At 40.9% G+C, this 21203-nt stretch overlaps 2 protein-coding genes across 2 annotated transcripts; one reads left to right on the top strand and one right to left on the bottom strand.

Annotated features, from left to right (window-relative positions):
- The first annotated feature begins 375 nt into the window (after positions 1 to 375).
- lto1 (LTO1 maturation factor of ABCE1) lies at positions 376 to 5915 on the top strand. The gene is made up of 5 exons (XM_026377477.1): positions 376 to 555; positions 786 to 891; positions 2055 to 2125; positions 2689 to 2806; positions 4381 to 5915. Exons 1-5 carry the CDS (start codon positions 497 to 499, stop codon positions 4450 to 4452), a joined length of 426 nt encoding a protein of 141 aa, XP_026233262.1. The 5' UTR covers positions 376 to 496; the 3' UTR covers positions 4453 to 5915.
- Positions 5916 to 14361: 8446 nt separating this feature from the next.
- Positions 14362 to 20959, bottom strand: ccnd1 (cyclin D1). The gene is made up of 5 exons (XM_026378767.1): positions 20762 to 20959; positions 19156 to 19371; positions 18182 to 18341; positions 17489 to 17637; positions 14362 to 17364 (listed from the first exon to the last, which is right to left on the bottom strand). Exons 1-5 carry the CDS (start codon positions 20957 to 20959, stop codon positions 17209 to 17211), a joined length of 879 nt encoding a protein of 292 aa, XP_026234552.1. The 3' UTR covers positions 14362 to 17208.
- Between the last annotated feature and the right edge of the window lie 244 nt (positions 20960 to 21203).

The raw sequence follows: 21203 nt of genomic DNA, 5'->3' as shown, positions 1-21203 counted from the left end.
TGAATGTAATGTGAGCTAATATCTCGACTAACCAGAAACAGAAGTAGCGTCCACATGATTCATAAGTTAAGCCTTATATAGGTTGATCAGGTTGTTACAGAGGTCAAAGATCGCCCTGCAGGGATGATGAGTAGTTGTGTGGAACTATTAATGAGTCCCAGTAGTAGACTAGTATATTTAAGATAGATTTTAAAATTGTATTTAAACAGTCATTCTTAGAAGAAGAAGAACAAAAAGACTTTTCACCTTTCACCTTTCTCTGACTTCATGTGGTTCTGACCTTATTTTGTGAAGTGCCTTGAGATGACTCTGTTGTGATTATACCTCCAGGTCACCAGGGGGCAGCACATTTCTGGGGACTGAGGAAGTGGAGCCGGTACAGTAAGCAGCGTTAGCAGCTAGCAACATGTTAGCAGCTGTAGTGTTTATGTGTTAATTAAAACAGCTGACACACACACGACAGCGAAGACAGCTTTTTAAAAGAAGTTAGGTGGAGATGGACGACGTATCTGGAAGTGAAGATTTGTTTGATACTATTGTTCTAGCCGATGAAAGGTAAGTTTTGTGGGAGTGAATGTTTCCTATTTACCGTGAGGTAAAGATAAACGTCTGGACCGCTGCTAGCTCGCAGCTAACAAAACACAAACAAAGCAGCTGTTTCAGCAAAACGTGGGTTTTATTCTAACGAAAATAAGTTTCAGCTCGTGAAACACGGTTGAGTATGTTTAAATAAACGAGTCTAAGCACGAGGTGATGGTGACATTAATGTTAATTCATATTGTCAGGTTCCGTGGGGAGGGCTACCAGCAGGGCTTCGAGAAGGGGGCCCAGCGAGGACTGCAGGATGGCCGCAGACATGGCGCCGCACACGGGGCCAAGCTGTCCACCGAGGTGAGGGAGTAACTCTGGTCCCTTCTGTGGACCGACATGTTGTGCTCTCATCATCTGTGCAGTCATCAGATGTATGTTCACAGCAAACTGCATTCAGAAGCATCATCAGCACAATTGGACCGAGATAATTACTTAACATTAAGTTAAATACACGGTCAGTTGAGCAAGAGCCTGTTTAGTTGCTTCTTTTCTGAATGGCTTATGGCTCATTCTACAATTTGGGGTACGTGTCAGGTCCATGGTCCATTTATTTACTTAAAAAGCAATGATCTGTTTTACATTGGCCCACATTTCTCCTTCATTTAATACGAACAAGTCAACAGATCCTATAATTTCTTTTGCAAAAAAATCTATAGCCTCTACTGCACATTTTCTATTTTTGAGCTGTCCGATTTCCTAACTTTCAGGTTTTGCTCTTGAGATTAACTCTAAAAAACATATTTTTGTATCCAGCTGTGTTGCCCATTGAAAAATTCCTTAGAGATCAGCAATAGTTTGCTCCAAAGTCACATGTCCAACATCATGTGATGTCACTGCCTTTTTAGAAGTTAGATTTGAAGACAAGGTAAGTGCATATAGATTTACCTATAAGATGATCAAGGTAATGTGGCGAGTGGTCACAGGTCTGCTGTTAGCAAAAGGCCTTAAAATGGCCAAAATGTCAACTGTGGTACCCATCAACTGTAACACAGTTGACAGGGATTGACATTATGACCATGTTAGCAGTCTTTTGTCATAATTTATGCTCATATACTATATAATTACATAGTAATTGCCTAAAACCATGTTTTGTATTGAAAGGTATAAACTAGTTATGGTTCATACGTTACATTAAACAGTGTTATTTGTGCTTTTTCGTCGATGGGTTTATCTGCTGCTGAGAAGCAGAGGCAGTACAGAGCTTGGTGATGCTGATCCTGAGAGAAGGGCTGCACATTTACAGAAACACAGAGAGAAGTGGCATGACAACAAGAGGCTAGGAAATACAGTGAAATGACAGTGAAAGATTTGAGTGAGAGGGAGAGGAGAAGGAAACAATATACAATAACAACATACCTTCCCACAGAATGTCCATTACGGATTACACATGTTTTACATGACACAACATTCTCAGTCTTTTAGCCTCTCCGCTTTGCTCACCATCTCTGTCCTCTAACCCACAGACATCCTTCTACTATGGGTTTGCTGTCACATGGAAATGTCTCCTCCAGCACAATACAGATGTCAAATCCAGGTTTGTGTTGAATCAAGTTAACTCAGTGATACAGTGATATATTAGCAGCGCAGGCCTAGATTCTTCAGGGAGTTTTCAATGTGGGCTTCAAAATTAAAAAAATATATTTCTTGGTTTACTTGGTGATTGGTCATGAAAGTTGTGGATGAAAGTTACCTTATCTTATTTAGACAGACAGTTGTTACGGTTATGAAAATACAGTTTCACTTAGTTTTTGCCATTCTATGTCTAATGTCTGTTTTTAATAAAGGCACGAGAGGTCATGATTGTTTGTTTTATCTGCTTAAAAATATTATGTTTGTTGTCAATTTTGACTTTGGTGAAAATCAGATCACATTTCATGAAGAGTTTTTGCAGAGAAGCAGAATCTTGCCAGTGCTATTACATAGTTTTGTGACTGTATACTGTATTTGTTTGGTTTCAGTAACAGAGAGCCTTCCTGGTAGAGGAAGTGTTCAAAGAACATGTGCTGATAGCTAACTTGTCTTTGTGATTTTCATTAGTTAGTTCTTTTTATCTAACTGAACAGTTTGCTCATCTTGTGTCTCTGTATGTGCTGTTAGAAAGCGTGTGAAAGCTCTGGAGTCTGTCCTGGGTTTGATTGAAAACTGTCCTCATGATGATCCACAGTCTGACAAGCTACAGGAAGACATGGAGAAGCTTCGAGCCAAGTTCAGACAGGTAATCTGTTGATCTAAAAAATAGTAACTATTGATTGTAGTATCATAGTAATTAGGCCTGACCTAGGGGAATCACACGCGTACAAGTAGCTGTTTACTGTGGTATGGCAGCTGTCACCACAGTGAAGCCCATATCACTGTTGCCATACTGCACAGTACAATGTGTAACACATTGTCATGGAAGCTTCTCAATGAACACTGCTCTCCTGGTGGTTTTAATTTTGCCAGTATAGATGCAGCAGAAGTGACTCAGACACCATCTATTGTTACGCACTTTAATATGTTGTAGATTTCAACTAAATACAAACATCAACAACCTTGTAATGAAAGTGTATCTATCAGTACAGAACAGCCACACCTAACAATACTGCAGAGGAATTGAGGTTCAATAAAAATTTAGTTTTTGCTAAACTCTTGACAACGAACTAACAACGATACAATTTTGTTCTTACTCGGAATAAACTCTGGAAGATTTAGTAGATTAGGATGCAGCATGCTCTGTCTGTGCTGGAACAACATTACATTGTACACAGCAAAACCTGCTTTCATGCAGGACAGCAGGGACCTGCGTTGCCTTAGCAATGAGAAGCAGCAGTTGAAGGTTTGTGGGAGAGTAGGGTCGCTTTCACACCTTAGTTCGTTTGCTTTGGTCCGAATCAGTTAATGAGTTTGTAACTTTGTATCAGTTTCTCCTCGGTTCGGTTTCGTTTCACACTGAGTAAAAATCCAAACGAACCAGAACACGTCACTTCAAACTACGTGAGAACGTCCTCTCCTCTTATTGGTCAGATTGTTTCTGCCGTGGGAAATAAAAAGTAAATACAGGAAGAAGATAAAGTGTTGTTCTACTGTACGTTTATGTGACAGGAGAGAGAAGATTTTTAACTATAAATGTTAATGCAGATCGATCATCCCGTTGATTATTGTTTATTACGTTACTTCGCTTGCGGAGTCATCAGACCTGGTGTCTGTGAGACACTTCACCTCCTCACGTCTCCATATTTGTCCTCCATTAATCAGACAGCATGATTTTGGTGGACAAACGAAAGAAATTGGAATCTACACACTACCCAAAGTTATGATTGCGATTCATAGCGTTTGGTCCCATTTTGGTTCGGTACGCATTCCCACCAGGAGGACCGCACGAGAGTTCGCTAGATGATGCGGATCGAGACCACCTCATTTTGGGGGTCTCGGTGCGGTTGTTTTGGTGCTCACTCGAGTGCGATTACCGTGTTCACACCGGACAAAACGAACCGCACCAAGAGGGAAAACGAACTTGAGTCCGATTTAATCGAACTAAATCCTGTAGGTGTGAAAGCAACCTAGGAAAGCAATAAATGGCAATATTAAGTCTAATTTATTATTATGGTTGAGACTGTGTCAGCTAGAAGAAGCGAGCTCCTGTGATGTGATGAGACCAAAATTCAACTGTCTGCCATCCGATCACATGCTGTGACTGGTGAAGAATCCAGAAAGAAACCCAACTAAACTTGGTTCTGTGGCTGAAAAATCATTTTTTCACCAAACCCAGGTAGGTAGTACACACTAGCTAACCTGTCTGATGTCATGCAGGTCTGCTCAATGTTGAGCGTCCCAACTAACTTCAAGGACTACATCAAAACCTCAGAGGGGACATCTTTCTGAATCTCAGAGCAAGAGATGAGCCAGCCTCTGCGTCCCAGACAGAAGACAGGGCAGCAGCTATCAGCAAGCGTCCCTGATGTCCGGGTGGATCCATTATAGGGTCTGGACAGTCATCTCTGAGGGGTGGTCGTCACTTTCTGGTGAACAGCTGTGACATGAGGAAAATTCTCCGATCCTCATTACAATGGACCCCTCACCAGTACAACTCCCGGTCAGGAGGAAGAAATGACTTTGTGGTGAGAGTGGTGGACTTTTTGGAGTTATGCAGTGTGTTTAAGGAACAGAATATCAAATCAAAAAGGTAACAGTTGATAGAAAGACACCAACATGAAACGTTTTGACTGTGGTCCCTGAATGATCTCGACTGTTTGTGAGATTTTACTAAATGATTGGAGGAAATGATGCAGTGGAGAAACTGATACTGAAGTGTTCTTATATATTTATATATATCTTCTACTTTGTACTATACCTGCATTTGTAAGAAAAATGTATTTTGATGCAGAGTAAGCTGTGACAACATCTGAGGAGAAAAAACCTGATACATTGTTGTATCATAAGGTGATGCTGAATGTAACCTTTATGTTTTTAACTGGGGGGTCGGGGGGGGGGGGTAACTTTTGTCAGATGTAGAGAAAGCAGAGTGGGAACTGAGTGTTTGATTAATTAATAAAGATTTGTGGTATAATTGAGCTACATACAGTATATTTGGGCAGAACAAGCACTTTGAATATGTGAGTGCTGAGATGAGTGTGCAGTTACTTTGAACACACAGCTGTGCAAGCTACCAGTTACCTCACACAGGAAGAGATGGACGTACGGCAAAGCTCTATATGTGATGCAGAATTTTAACGACAAACTGGACATTTGTAACTCGGAAGTCACATGACAGCAAAAACTGCCTACTTTGGTAAAGGTAGGCATATATAAACCAAAAGAATAAAATACCCCACTAACCACTCGAAGGTGCAGGAATGTCAGCTTTGGTTTTTGTAATAGTGGTCATCAGATACCTGCCTCCTGATACCAGGTCTTGTACCCAACAGGATTATATTTTTCACTGGATTGTTTCAGCTTGGATGACGTCTGCTACCTTTTGAAAACCAGGTCCCATCATCACGTCCTCTTTCTTACTGCTCATCGCCACTTTTTTTTTTGTTGTGCATGTGCTTTTTTGTTTTAGATTGTACCCAACTGTTAATTGTGACTATTAACTGTTTTTGGTATTAATACTATTTTTGTTATTGCAATTCTCAACCAAATCAGAGTCACGTGCTCTGTGTTGCACCACATGTTAAAGAGGGCACCGTAACTGCCAATTTCTTCTATACTGAAGGAAACAAACTACAATTAAAGCCATGTCTCTGCTGTATCTTATTTGCAATTTAAATATTAGAGTAAAATTGACTAAACCTAAATAGATACATTATTAAACTTAATGCTATATTTGTAATCTGTGCACAATATCATCATCATCATGTTTCGTCCCTTTTTAACAGCTGTTTTAGATTAGAGTGTTTTTACTGGTGTATATGATCACAGCATTTCTATATTTCAGTAGTTATCTGCGTTTAGTATCCTTCTCTAACGCCTGACACTGAAACATCAGCTACTGTAGCTGGAATATGTCATCTACTTCACCTCCTCATGTAGCAGTCATGGCTGTTTTTTTTTAGCATACTCTTTTCTGCATTAAGTGGTCATGTAATGTGTTCTGATCACGTCACAAAGCCAATAAATACAATAACAATATTTCAAAGCCAATAAAATGCAGACTCATGATCTTTCCTGCCTAATCCACCACTACAAGAAGCAGGCAGCAATACTTTTAAACAAGCTTTTCCTGTATCTGTGGATTAGACTTTCACAGCATTCAGGAGGATCTTTGGACCATTCTTTGTAACAGAACGGGTTCAGTTCAGACATATACACGTCTCAACGGCTCTCATAAGGTCATACCACAGCAACTCCATTGGGTGTAGGTCTGGCCTCTGACTGCTACTCCAAAAGGTGGATTTTAAATCTCCCAAACTCATTGTGCAGTAGACTTACTTCAATGTTGAGGGTTATTGTCCTACTGCATGATTTAGCTTCTTCTCATCTTCAGCTTGCAGACATCCTGACATTATCCTCGAAGATACCTTGATAAACTTGTGAATTAATATTCACCCCTATGACGTCAAGCTTTCGAGGTCCAGAGACAGCGCACAAGCTCCAAATCTTGATGCTCCCTTCAGCTCCCTTTCAGGCTGTTCTCATGTTGGTCTGCCAATATCTTTCTATAATATGCATACTGCTATATGTTCAATGGCTGTGTTCAATACAACATAAAAGATCATGACTGTGTAATCATGACAGTTATGGACACAGTAGATCCGACATGAGAAAATATCTGAATGGTGGAAATTACCAGATGTAAAAAGCAGAGACAAGATTAATGAAGGAAGAAAGTTGTGCTGGAATCAAAGTGAGCACCCACTAGAGGGCAGAGCAGTCTTTTAGGGCCTGCACCATGATCGCCAGATGTCTTTAACACACATACACACAATATCAAATGGATTTCTGTTAATGTTGAGATGTTCTGCACTCTGTAACATTCATCTAAAAGCATCATTCATCTGGAACTTTATTTAGTTCATATTATGTTTTTCTTTGCATGATAAAGAATAAACTTGCATTTGTGGATGCAGTGAGTCTGTGTTCGGTCAGACTTGTTCTGAGCCTGTGTAGTGAGTTCCACTACAGAGTTGTGTTTGTTGTAATACTGGTTTTCAGCCTTGGGAATTGTATCGAGATACCTGTCAATTCTCTGGTTGTTTGGGCCAATGCTTTAATAATTCTGTTATAAACATGCTGTCTACATACACTGTACATAGATTACTGTAGAGAAATAAGTAGACTGGACTCAGATCAGGATCATGGCCAAAACATCTTAAATCAGATCCTATCAGAGAGACTAGTTTTTGTGTTTGGATGTGTTTTCTGCAGTTGGTTACATCTTCTGATGCCTGTTAAAATGTCCCAGCACCATGTATAATTTTTCATTGCACATACAGTAGCACATGTTGCTGTGTGGATACCTGTTGTGATTTTAGAAAGACCAAGCACAGCTTGTCTTTATTGAGCACACAGTTGATGACATTAGTAAGAGGACACAAGATGGGCATCAACACTGTGTTACCTGTGATGACAGCACAGTATTGGACCATGTACCACTCTGATTTGGGCTTTTAGATTTGGTGTTTCTGCTTATGGGAAGCCACTGGTTAATGTTAAGCCTCCGCTCCTCTGTGTGGATGAAACCAGGTCACCAAATCTCTGCTGCGAACTGTGAATGTACAGAGTTTACATTCTGCTGCTTGGTCCTCACACACAAACACACACACACACACGCTCAACAATGGCATCAGGAGGCACCAGGGACGACCAAAGGGACTTTTTCAGCCTTTGTCAGCCGGCCTGCTTTCTATTCCAAACTCACACTGACAATAACCCAACAGGACTGTGTGTGTGTGCGTGTAGGGTACAGTAGCAGCTGGTTTATGCAGTGTCAGGCAGCAGGTGAACGCTGTCTTCTAGTCGGCATCTTCTGAAAGCAAACAGAGAAAAGAGAAAGAGAGAGGCGGGGGGATTGGGGGGGGGGGGGGGGGGGCTGACAGGGGCCAAATGAGAGAGGCTGCATTCAGATGAGGGTTTCAGTACAACTTGTACACTCTTAAAGTCAAAAAAATCAAAGGCAGAGACAGAGTGAACAATTCTCAAATGAAGAATCCAAAGAAAGAGAAAATGAATGGATCAATTGTAGCAGCAGTAAAGTGGAGAGGAGGAAGAGGGGGAGAGAGGGTAAGGAGTTAGAGGAGGAGGAATAATAATCATAGGAGGAAAGGAAGGAGGAAAGAAGGAGGTGGAGAAAGATGAGGAGGAAGAGCAGGAGGGAGAGGAGGAGGGACTGGGGTCTTTGAGAGAGAATGTAGAGGAATGTGTGGAGCAGGTGGTGAGTGGTGACATGAAAAGCAGTGGTGACAAATGCAGCCGGCCGGCCGGCCGGCTGCAGAAAAGCCTACTGAATGGGATGGTGGCATTGGATTTCACCACAAGCACACCAAGTGGAGGGGGGGGGGGGGGGGGGGGGGTGCACACACATGGTGTTCTCGCAGTAAACACAGTTTATACAGAAAGCTTTCATTCAGCTGGATACTGTATTTCTACTTTCAGATTATATGTACAAGGCTCGAAGCATTTTCATTGTCGCAGTATAGAAACAGAGATTTGAAGAAAAGTAAATCATAAGTTAAGGTCTATTTTTTTTAGCTCAACTACATCTCTTTGACTTCCTCAGTATACTGGGTTATTTTATGATGATGACAAATGGGCTGTGTCCACTGATGAATGGGAGATGTGGTTGAAAGCACCAGGAAAAAGAAACACTTGGGCCTTGAGGGGCTCACAACATATCAAGATATTATTTTCATCATTTCTTGTTCATTTTTGGATTTTGAATGAGAATTGAATGCGATTAAAAATGTGTGTCTGTTGATGACATCTAGAAATGAGCATACTATTTTCTGTGCAAACAAACATGTCACTGGCATCAGTCCAGTTAAACAGAACATGTAACTACACAACATACTGCAACAGAGTGGGTTTAGCCCTTTAGGAATTTTAGGAAACTTCTTTCAGGACAAAAATATTTTGCAACATGTGCCCGGTATAAAATGGCAACATTTTCTAGTGCACTGGTAACAAATTTAATCTCAAACTTAAGTTCAACTTAAAAATGAAAGGCTCCATATTTTTATGCAGAAATGAAGTACACTCCACAGTAAATCTTATTGTGGACAAATGAAATGAACTTTAAAGTTGACTCAACATATAGACAACCTATCTTTCAGTTTAGAATCACCTCATCCGGCAGGAAGAACTTGCAGCTGCTCAAGTGTTTTGAGACTGAATTCAACGTTATCCTTCATCATGTTTAGCACAGTTTTTGTCCACAGGGAAAACACTAAAGAGTTATAACTCTCAATGTTATAGGTAAACTCTTGAGGGTTCATTGATTTAACTCCTAATTTTAGGTAAAAAATAAGTAAGAACAGTAGTTGTATTAAGCAGAACTGATATATTTACTAAGGTGAGAGGAAAAGATTAGCATTACATACAGAACAGTAAAGCTAATACTGAAACCCAAATTGAAAGCTTGTTGGGAAAATTAGTTTGGAGGTGTGGACTAGAGCTACTGACTGACAAAAACTACTCAAACTTTTTATGTTTGCTCTGCACAAGAAGAATACGCTTATGTGAGCCATGCCTCACCAAAAGGATCTACGATGAAGAATTGTTGATTTACATAAAAGTGGAAAGTGTTACAAAGTGATGTCAAAGACTTTAGATATTCACCAGTCTGCAGTTAGACTGTGACTACTCTACTAAGAAGTGAGCTGCTAGTTAAAATGACCCCAAGAGCACAACTAACACTCATCAATGAGATAAAGAAACAATAAAGAGAGACAGCCAAATATTTAAAGACATCATTGGAACTGGCTAACATCTGTATTCATGAGTCTACAGCAGGTAAAACATTGAACAAGCAGGGTGTCTATGGCAGGACACCACAAAGGAAGCTGCTGCTTACTAAAAAGAAAATTGCTGCATGCCTGAAGTTTGCCAAAGAGCACATTATGGACTGGATTAAACTAAGATTGAACTATTTGTAAAAACACACAGCACTACACAAGGGCACTGCATATCATCATGAAAACTAATGATAATAATGAATACTTTATTGATCCCTTCCCTTGGGGAAATTGTGGGTGGACAGCTGCTTGACAGTATGTCAGCACTACACTACAGAGTTTCAGTGTCTTGTCCAAGGACACCTCAGCAAGTACCCAGAAGGAACCAGGAAGGGAACCACTCACCCTTGGGTTCGTAGGCGACTGCTCTACCCCTTCAGCTACTGCCACCCTCAAGTAAAGTAAGGTATGGTGGCCTGCTTTGCTGCCCCAGTGCCTGGCCAGCTTGCAGTTATTGGGGGGAAGATGAATTGAAAAAGATGAAGTGTATTAAAAATTCTTCAGAATAATGTGAGAATGTCTGTTCATCAGCTGAAACTCTGTAGAAGTTGTTTGATTTAACAGGACAATGACCCAAAACACACAACAGAATGACTTAAAAAAAACAAAACCCGCCTTTTGGAGTGGCCAAGTCAGAGCCCAGACCTCAAACCAATAGAGACTGAATGACTTGAAGAGAGACACACACGAGACGTCCAAAGAATATGACAGAGCTAAAGCAGTTCTACTAGAAAGAATTGGCTAAAATTCCTCCTGAACACGCAGGGTATACAGGTCTCATCCACAGCTACAGGAAGAGCCTGTTACTATGAGGTTTTATGGTTATTCTCAAAAAAGACATGAAAGATCAGAATTTGTTGCTGTTATTATTTTAGGCACATCATATCTTTTCACATTTTATGACAAATTAAAGCAGAAAACAATTAAATTCTAAAAGGTTCACATACTTTTTCTTGCCATTGTAAGTGTGTATTTTTGCAGAAAATCTAAGTCTCTCTAGACACTCTGTAGTAGTGTGAGATGAAAAAAGTATTTAAATCACAATATAAAACTATTATTAACACTACACTGGTTAAAGCTAACTTTGTGACACATTCCTGTCCATTAATGTTGGTATTTAAGGCTCAAACTGCATGGGCCAGTGCAGCAACAAGTGCCAAATAAAACTCTGCCATAATGTTATAATAATAATAATGTCTTCCAAATAAAAAAAACTGATAAAAAGGTCACTTAAGAGGGGAGGGACCATTAGGCTTGTTATCAGCACACAGTCCAAACAGGTTACATTGGTGAACATGGGTAGCTTGTGAAGGCATGAGTAATGCGGAACAATATCTACAGCTTGTGCAATATGTGCTGCGATCCAGCAGCGTGCAGCATGTTTTCAGTGAAAGTCCAGAACTTCAACAACACAGTTCTTAACAATATTCTACATGTAGAACAGCATGGCTCAGTAAAAGAGTCCAGGTGCTGAACTTTTCTCTCTGCAGTCCAGACCTGACACCCGCTGACAACATTTAGCACATCATGTAGACAAAGGACGCCTCCGCGACCACATCCACAACTGTAACTGACTCACTCCCTCTTCTTTCAGGAGTTGCTACTCTCTGCATGTGTAATGGGAGGTGTTGACAAATTGACTGCAACCAGGAAAGTAAAATTAGGAAATCAAGAAGCACTGCATGTGACATTTCTTAAAACATGTCTACACACAGTCTGGGTGTATGTGTCTGTGTGTCTGTGTCTCAGGGTATGTGCTGAGGGTCTTTGTTTGCTGCTGGTTGAGCTGTCCCTGGCAGGCCTGTGGGAAAGGATTAGACTTTCACGCCTTTTCCTCCACACTGAAGCCCCATCAAAGACATTCCTTGCATAACAAATCAATGAGTACTGTCTCTCTCTCTCTCTCTCTCTCTCTCTCTCTCTCACACACACACACACCTACACACACACACACACACTCCTGTTAATCATTAGTTAAACAATAACTTTCAGGATTCAGATAGAACTTTGTTGTTGTCTCCTTAAAAAGATGTCAGTAACAAGAAGCAGAAAAACAGACAGAAGCAGGAACTCATCTCCAGTTCTAGTACATTATGTGTGTTTGTGCCAAACTGTATGTCAGTTAAAAAAAATTAGATAGAATAAATGTGTATTTAATCAGTAAAGTAGCAGTAGAAAAAGCACAAGCCATCATTAAATAGAGTGTGATTTAACTTAGTTTGTGTACTACTCTTAGTCCCGTTCTTTGTACGTGGATTAGGTTAAAGGAATAATATTGTTGACAATTTCACATAATTTTGGATTTGTCGCACCAGGAAGTTCACCCAATTACTGTATGTATGCACTGTGCTTACATGAGTGACCCACTGAATCATCGGGGCAATGACAATAAGAGATGTGAGTTTATAACACAGAGAGTGTTGCGCGATACGTAGGTTTAAATAACTTCAGAACACTTTCCTGTTCATCATTAAAAAAATATGAAAGTCAGTCATTAATATGTGTGTGTATTAGTGAGTCATGACAAATAAAGGAATGTGTCATTATAATTTAGTTTCTTATCCACTAGCCAAGTGGTCAGAAGCACTGACATAACCAGAGAACTTTCAAGATTACAACATCCATCTTTAGTAATTTGATCTTGGTTCTGTTTAGAGACGTTCTTCATGAACAGGGCCCTGGTCCAGAGGAAGCAATGCAGACCCATATGATGATGCTACCACCATCATGCTTCACTGATTGAATAAAGTTCTGCTGGAATACAGAGTTTATTCTCTAAATATAACATTTCTCATCAGGACAAGAAATTCTGCTTTGTTCTCCACACAGGCTTCTAGCTGTTCAGTGTTACACTTGATGGTGGACTCATGAACACTAATACTAGATACTGAGAGGCCTTTACTTTCTTATGACATCTCAGACTGTTGCACATCATGCTCTTTTCTTGTTTGTTGGTCAACCACTCTTGGGACGGGTAACAATGGTGTCGAATGTTCTCAGTTTGTACATTATCTGCGTGATAGTTGACTTGCAGAGTCCAAACAATCCGACTGCTGAGCATCAAAAACTCTTCTTCAGTAACCTCCTTTGTTCAAGCCTCGACACATGTCTACAAACCTGTGAAAATGTAAGTGAAGATCGAGGACCTCCTAGACTTATACCTGTGTATCCTCCCATTGACTGACATGCCTTCAAACGAACTCATAACCACAGAGGGTCAAAAACCTTCCACATCAACTACTGTTAAGGAATATTTTTGACTTGTGTGTTTGATTAGGTTCCCTTTATCTAGTTGTTGCACCTGTGTGAAAATCAGATTCAGACTTTTTAGATTAATTTTCAATTTGTATGTTTTTGGTCTGTGCAGTGTATAATATAGTAAAACGTTATGGACCAGCGTGCTAGTCTCCCAAAGGTTTTGGTCATGCTGTGGAAATGCAAATCACAACCTACTGCAGCAAATTTTACCTCAGGTAAGGTTCACGGACTGAAGTTCCTGGGAAAGAAGTGTACCAGGAACTTGGTGAAAATGCACCCCTTTGGTTTTTTTTAAATCTTTTTATTTATTTATTTATATGTGTGTATTTGTGCATCAGTTTTAGCGAGATGTTGCTTTGTGATTTCTCTACCTCCATGTGAATGGCCTCCTTTCCCCTCCCTTTCCTCGTTAGGACTAAGGTCCTAGGTATCTTCATATGTTTAGGTCTGTTTTGATTGTAACCTACTAAATGCTTACCAAAGATGGAAACTCAAAACAGGAAAATGCATTTTCCAGTGTGACCACGTTCATAGGGATGTAGCCTTACATATTCCAATTGCAATGCATTAATTCATTCTGCATTGTCTGTTCAAGATGGGACTATGGCGACACTTTGTATGATCATTTGAAGCCTGATTGTACTGTTGTTCGCATTCAGAATTACACTATAGTGTCCTATATTACTATGTAAATGTAAAGTTTTACTTACTGATTTAGGGGAAAAAAGAGGACTTCAAAGCAGTAGAGACAGCGCATTTGTTCAACCCTGTGTTAGGATTGTTCAAGAGCCACTCCATTGCTGGATGGATTTTGTTGTATTTATAGTAAAAGAGCGTTGTTGTAAAACATAACATCATGTAACATATAACATCCACTCAGCTCGTCCTGCTGCTCACAGCAGCTGCTTATTGACCATCAGTTGTCCAGTGGTGAAAGTTTGTGGTGCAATAAAATTGTTTACCATACGTTTCATATAACATTGCATTAAGCTCCCAATGGGCAACATCACTAGCTACAGAGTACATAGATTGATCGTCTTTCATCTCATGTGGACAAAAACAGACAGCCAGATCACCAGGCTCCATCTAATTAATGTTTTTATTGTGTAGTTGACACAAATATGAATACACTGTTTGTCCCAGTTGGAAACAACTGGCATGAAGTAGACACAACTGTGTGGAATGATTTGTAAAAACAAACAGTCTATGGCTTACCGAGCATGACACTGAATCTATTTACAAACTCAAATCAACTCATTGACAGTTTGACAATTGGAGCAAAAAGCTTTTTCTCTTATAAATATAAAAAGGGGAAAGGAAGAAAGGCCACAATGGGCCTAGAGGGGGCATAAAAGTCTCTTTCACCGAGACAGCTTAACACTCAACAGAGTTATACATATCCCATTTTCTATTATGGCACCAGTATCAAAGCATGCCCTGGACTCGTTGGTTTCCATCGCGGATGCTTCATCTCAAGCAGGTTTAACAGAGCTAGTAGGCACTGAACCCACAAGTAGAATAGAATAAGAACTAAACAAATAAAAAGACTAAAAATTAGAGATAGATCTTGACTGTGACTTGAGGTATTGTGGATCAAAGCATTAACTGTACATTGTCTTATTTTTCCTTGTTTTTTGGAATAATACGGAGAATCATATTACGTAATCACAAACAAACAAAAACTGATCACATAGAATCTACAAAAAAACAAACAAACAAAAAAGAAAACAAATGAGGATGTCAATAACACAAATTTTCTATGAGAAAATTCAAACCTAGAATGGCAGTATATTGACATTTTTATGTATATAAAAAAAAAACAACCAAAAATGTAGCAGCAAACAACAGGAGAAAAGCATCGATTTTAATCCATTACCTTTTTTTTCAATTTTTTTTTAAACATGTAGCTGGGATTTATTTTCTATAGCAGCGGAATACAAGGAGTGTTTTTTCTCCTACTCTCTATCCTTAATGTACAATCAGAAATCTAATTTACAGGGTCCCTACACAGTTTTACAATTCAATCCAGAATCTGATTTTGAGGAGAGCCCTCCTGCTTATAGCAATCTGTTCATCTTCATATATAACGTACATTTTCTACCTGCTGATGACAACGTCCCCATCCTGTGTAGGAACCCTGATGAACTCTACAGCACTAAGACACACCTCGCTGTTGAGCTGTCACCCTTTTTGCCACCTTTTTTCTTTTCTTTTTTTACCCCCTTCCCCTGTCTGTCCTCTTGCTAGCTTTGCTCTCCACCTTTTGAGGCAAGTCCCCCAACAAACGCAGCCCACATATTTTAGGTTTGTGCAAAATCATGTCAATAGTCTCTTACCCCTCTCTCTCTTTTTTAAGCTTTATCCCCTTCCCAGAATCCATGAACAGTATTTGAAGTGAGGTGGAGCATTGGAGTAAATGCTGTAGTGGCAATTTAGAGTCAGACTGTTCACAAATATTTCTGGATGGCAGGGCTCCTCTTGAGGCAGAAATAATCCCACCGGTTGACTTAAACTTCTGCAGGTAGAGCCATGGTTAGTTAGCAAACTAGAAAATGCAAGCTAAAAAAATAAATAATATGTCTTACTATATAAAAATAAAGTATTATTTTAACTATAAAAATAATACTTCTTTTTACTTTAACCTCTGGACCTTCGGTTTGTGGCTCTGCACGCGGAGGTTTAACTCAAACTATGACAATGATTTCTTTCGGTGTAAGAGCGGCTCTGTCTGTGTGAAACATTTGCTGAACTAAAACTCTGTTGCTCTGTGAGACTCATGACAGTGTCGACCAGCATTCAGTCTTTTTTAGAGAAGCATTTCTGCTGTACTGCTCAATTCCTTTGTCCCGTAAAATGAATCGGATCCCGGTACAGCTGTATGCAGATGTTGCTCTGTATCCCCCATCACCGACTCCTGCTTAAACCCCTGTTCCATTTTCATGTTGTTTTACAAACATAATGACTGTGATTTCATTAAACGAGCCAGCAGAGCTGACTAAAAGTGCTTTTTTTAAGAAAACAAAGTTGGAATGGCATCAGGTTTAACTACACAGAGAAAGAAAACATAACAGACTGTGGATTGCACTGCTTCTATGTGTATCAGCTTGATCTGATCAAATTACAGCAGCTCAAATGAGCAAAGCGAATGTGACCATCAGCAGTCCACAGTCATTAGGGTCGTAACAACAAAGCGGCTCACACTACACTTGGATTTAAAAGCAAGAAGCTCAGAAGACAAGAGGTTTAAGACTAACTAATGACAAAGTCTAAAATGATATATAATAAAGTGACTAAACATAAGCAAGCAGGGATATATGAATGTCTGCACAGCAACAAGACAAACATGGGAGCTTGAACGGGAAGTCTAAAACATTCTAGATATAACAGCAAAGAAATGAAAACAAAAAACTCTTCTCTTTAATAAATGTCCAGGTGGAGACCTGAAGACAGACTACGAGGACCTACTGCACATGACACTTTGGGATGTTTTAGTAGGCAAGTTGAGTCTGCAGTAATTTAAAGATTCCTATTTTAATATTTTAGGGGAATAAGGAAACACATCTACTTCAGCTCCAGCCCAAGCTCATCATCGACATTCACTTTTTCTTCTCTTTTCTCTCAGGTACATTTCTCTAGTGTTCATTTCTTTTCCCATGACGGGAGGGGATCACTGTCAGGAAATGTGACTTTGGGAGTTGTTGCAGGGCAGGCCAGGTCGGGGGTGCACTCTGTCCCATAGTGGCAGATGTAAGCAGGCAGTGTGCGTGAGTGGCACGTCAGACATTGCAGCCCACCTTGAAGAAGAAGAAGGAGGAGGAGAAGCAGGGGAGTTCAGATAGGTCACCCCGCCCATCCAGCCCACCCATCACCACCCTTCTATCTGCAACTTTTCCTCGATCAATCAGGTGCAAAGCAACTGTCTGTCATTTCAAATGTTGATGTCTCTGACATCTGTCGGTGTGCAGGACAGGTCCACGTCCTCATCCACGTGTTTGGTTTCTGTCGCACTGCTGTGCTGCTGAGCCTGCCGCAGGCTGGACTCCAGCAGAGACTCTATCTGCTCCTGACATGACCGCAAGCAGTCCTGCAAGCACACAGTCAACACTGAGTCAAGACCACTACATTGCTAACATCAACAACAAATGCTGTTTTTTTACATCCCTCCCTCCCCAACATTTTGAATGTGACTTCGGGAAGTATTTGCCTACCGGGTCACTGCGAATGACTTGTGACAGGAAGTTGGTGAGGTTCTCGGAGGACAAGGAGGCATCTTGACTCTTCAGGTAGAGACCTTGAACAGCTGCCACCACACTGCCTGCCGCTACCATGGATGGAGGACTGGCGATGAAGTTAACATCTGCGGAAGCAACATAAGCGCATGTTAGAGAACATAATCTCAACAGCACCATAACTACAATACATGCTCTCTAACTGACATGTTGCTAGAAAAACACCTGACATTCAACAAAAGTGACTAGACACCAGACTGAACCGTCCTCTTGCACAAAAACAACACATGACTGGTAACGCTACACATCTGCTTCTCTGAACCTTCAACATTTATTAACTAATAATGAGAACATGGCAGTCATGATTAGAATAGCAAAACAAGAAAGTGGGTCAAAGAGGGCAAAAACCAGTAATCCCAAACTGTGGTTAGGACTTCTTATCTTCAGAAATGTCTGAGACTTTAGTCAGCACTGTTGACAAACCTGGTCACTGTGTTAGTAAGCTGTAAGAGGTTATAAGGTATAAAGAAATGTAGAATAAACAGAGGTATAAAATATATAATTGTACAGGTTACAGCAAAAGACAGGTATTTGTCAAATATTTTTCCAGATAAATATTCACCCTAAGCAAGTATATTTCGTGTGTCCAGATGTGATTAGTTCATGTGTTACCTGTAGCACAGAGGGCCACAAAGGTCTGGGCATGTTTCCTGAGGATCTGCTTGGTGGACGGGTGGATCTTCAGTTTGGACAGGAAGTGCTCGATGAAGTCGTGAGACGTGACTGAAGCCAGATCCCACTTCAGCTTGTTGAGAACCAGCAGCTCCATTTGCTGTGGACGTACCAGACCAGAGGCATTCACTCAAACTGACCCACTTATTTTGAGAGAAAAAAAAAGTACTCCTCCTTACATCTGCTGTGACATTTAGTTCCTGCAGCTGTAGCACTGTAAGGTTTGAATACAATTCTTTCTTTTAACCCCACAAAGGTCACACTACTGCAGTAAGATTTGAGCTTTATGAATTGACGTAAATAGGTTCCTCTACCTAGACAGTATCCTAGCCCCATAGTTAGCAGATCTGCTTCATAGGTCTACATTTTTACATGTATTGCTCCCTAAACTACCTAAAGATATATAGATATATACACTTATCCTGAACATAATGCTACCAAATGCAATTATCTTAACGTTAAATTGGACCAAAGTCTCCACATGCCTGGAGTCGCAGCTGCATAAATGTCACAGTAAACATAAAAGAAGAGCGTGTGACTGTAACTACTTATGTTCAGTTTGTCGTTGCCAATAGCCTGAACCTCTGTCATGCGACCACTAGGTGTCGCCGTGAACCAGCGTTTTCTTGGCAGTCACTGAGACCATTCATGAAATCAGAGAGGCCTTCCAGTCACCATGGGAAAGTCACAGGCAGCCATTCAGACACTGCTGAAAGCTACGTTTCTACGTTTTTGAAAAAATATAATTTCATCCAAAAATTGATCTACGCCACATCAGTACTTTCCGACCATGGTGACACTGACAAACCAAAATGAACTGCAAACACTGTGTATTCTGGTCATGTGGTCTCCAGTGCATGCTGCTCGTGTATTGTATATGTTATGCAACATCCATGTCTGCAGAACTCAATTACCAGCAGTTCTCCGGGCTGGACCGAGTTGTCCGTGTAGATACAGAGTTTCTCTGCCGTTAAGGGAACTGTCTCCTTCATCTTGGATGCTAGAAACATGCACGTAGCTCCCAACAGCTGTAGTCGTGTTTTCCTGGTGGCCTCCACCGATAAAAATCTGTCCAAATAGTTCATAGCCAACGGAAAAACCTCCTCCTCACATTTCTGTTCCTCGCAAACCTATGGAGGTGAGAAAAACACTTAGAGTTGCTCTTGCTTGGTGGAAGAAAATCCCCCCCCCCCATTCATATGCATTATTGAGTCTTTGCCCCCCCCCCCATCTGCCTCCTCGTCTTATTCCGCGCACAGCTGTGTGCATTCAGCAGCTGCGCTTTTCACAATCGTCCGAAACGAAATTAAGTTCGAATCAACAGTTTGTACATTTAATTCGTCTGTGCTTGACACGTTAAATATCCTGCCTGCCACGCCACTTAATGCTAACTCAATTTCACATGAGACCCAGAGGATCTAAAGCCACAGTGCGATTTACTGCAGTCATTTATCGGAGGAAGTAAGAGTGTTGCACTCATGAAAACAGTCGGGAATTAGTTTGCAGTCAGTTCTGACTGAGACACAAAGGTGGCGTCTATGCAAGTTTCACTCTCAATTTCAACTTCGTCATCTTTTCAAAAAATATTTATAAATATTAAAAAATTATCAGGGTGCGTACAAATAGCATGTAAATGATCCTCATCGAATGCCCTATCGGACGAGAGTCAAATGTGTCGAATCGCTGTTGTTGTGATTTTTTTTTAAATTAATTTCTGAGACGGAGGTTTTTCACGTGTGCAGGCGACACCTCCCCCGGCTCTGCGATGCGCACTTTCAGAAATTAATTAAAAATAGAAAACCACACAGACCTCGCTCCAAAAGGTGATGTAAATATGAATTGACGTCCGATCTATCAAACCCGACGGTTTAAACGCGGTTCCGCTTTTTGCGCTTTAAAAAAAACCTCTTTTTCTTCGCGGCGACCTTCACAGACAACAGCGGCTCTTGTGAAGTAAAACAAACTTTACCAGTTCCTACCAGTCGAACGAGCTGGAGCAGCCGCTCTCTAACAGCCGGGTGATCAAGATGCATTTGTGGCTCATTTGACCGAGTTACTGTCATTGATGCCGGTGTTATAGATTTTTAATGATATTAAAATCCTTCTCATATACGACAACAAAGATGGCGCGTAATACTGGCACGGGCCAGACTGCATACGTGTACATTGCTTGTTATTTTGGAATATTTTCCACATGTAATTACATTTTATAACCTTTTGGAAAATGCAGGCTAAATAATAATCAATAACAAAGGTATCCGTGGTAGAAACGGAGTCCAGTCTGTAGCCAGTGTAGCCGAAGGACCACCCAGCACTTATGAGGACATACTTTTCAGAGCGTTTATGTAACATGCACAGCGAAATAACAGACGTGAAGCTCTCAAAGCCTCCAAACGATCACTTAAACACTCGGTGCTCATGTTTTCAGGTGTAGCTACACACGAGCTAGCGGCAGCCTACACACAAGTGGACAGCCATGCTCGGGCGCAGGGGGGAAAGTTGAAGTGAAGTAAAACCAACCTCTAACATCCAGGTGGCAACTATTTTCCTCATTTTAGGCACAATTTCTTTCTGAACACACTTAAAGTAGTTCGGTGACGGTAGGTAGTTTTCCTCTGCCTTCAGCATGGTGTGGAGAACTCGGTCGTTGAGCAGGTTGACGTCCTGGTAGGCTCTCCTGATGGAGTCCACCTCGCAGCACAGCAGCTGGTCCTCCATAGTGTGCGACTTGTGCTGTTACAATTATTCTCACCGGCGATAAAAATGTCGTGTTGCCCTATTTAAATGTCCCTATGTTAGCAGAAGGAACGGGCCACAGCAGGCAGAAGGCCACAGGCGGAAAATGGGAAATCACTTTCTTCTTGCTGGGCTGCTGCTGCTGCTGCTGCTGCGTGCTGCTGCTCCTCCGGTGTGCGCGAGCCCTCTGAAGAACAGAGCGCTTCCCCCAGACAAAAAACCCTGC

This window comes from Anabas testudineus, chromosome 3 (assembly GCF_900324465.2).
Source record: "Anabas testudineus chromosome 3, fAnaTes1.2, whole genome shotgun sequence".
Lineage (NCBI taxonomy): Eukaryota > Metazoa > Chordata > Actinopteri > Anabantiformes > Anabantidae > Anabas > Anabas testudineus.
This window is presented reverse-complemented; position numbering and strand designations above follow the sequence as displayed.

Coding starts and splice junctions, on each gene's coding strand:
- ccnd1 (XM_026378767.1), bottom strand. CDS start 20,959: ATGGAGGACCAGCTGCTGTGCTGCGAGGTGGACTCCATCAGGAGAGCC. Junction 19,372..20,761: donor TTGCCACCTGGATGTTAGAG/GTTGGTTTTACT, acceptor TCACCTCCATAG/GTTTGCGAGGAACAGAAATG. Junction 18,342..19,155: donor TCCAGCCCGGAGAACTGCTG/GTAATTGAGTTC, acceptor GTACGTCCACAG/CAAATGGAGCTGCTGGTTCT.
- lto1 (XM_026377477.1), top strand. CDS start 497: ATGGACGACGTATCTGGAAGTGAAGATTTGTTTGATACTATTGTTCTA. Junction 892..2,054: donor GGGCCAAGCTGTCCACCGAG/GTGAGGGAGTAA, acceptor TCTAACCCACAG/ACATCCTTCTACTATGGGTT. Junction 2,126..2,688: donor AATACAGATGTCAAATCCAG/GTTTGTGTTGAA, acceptor ATGTGCTGTTAG/AAAGCGTGTGAAAGCTCTGG.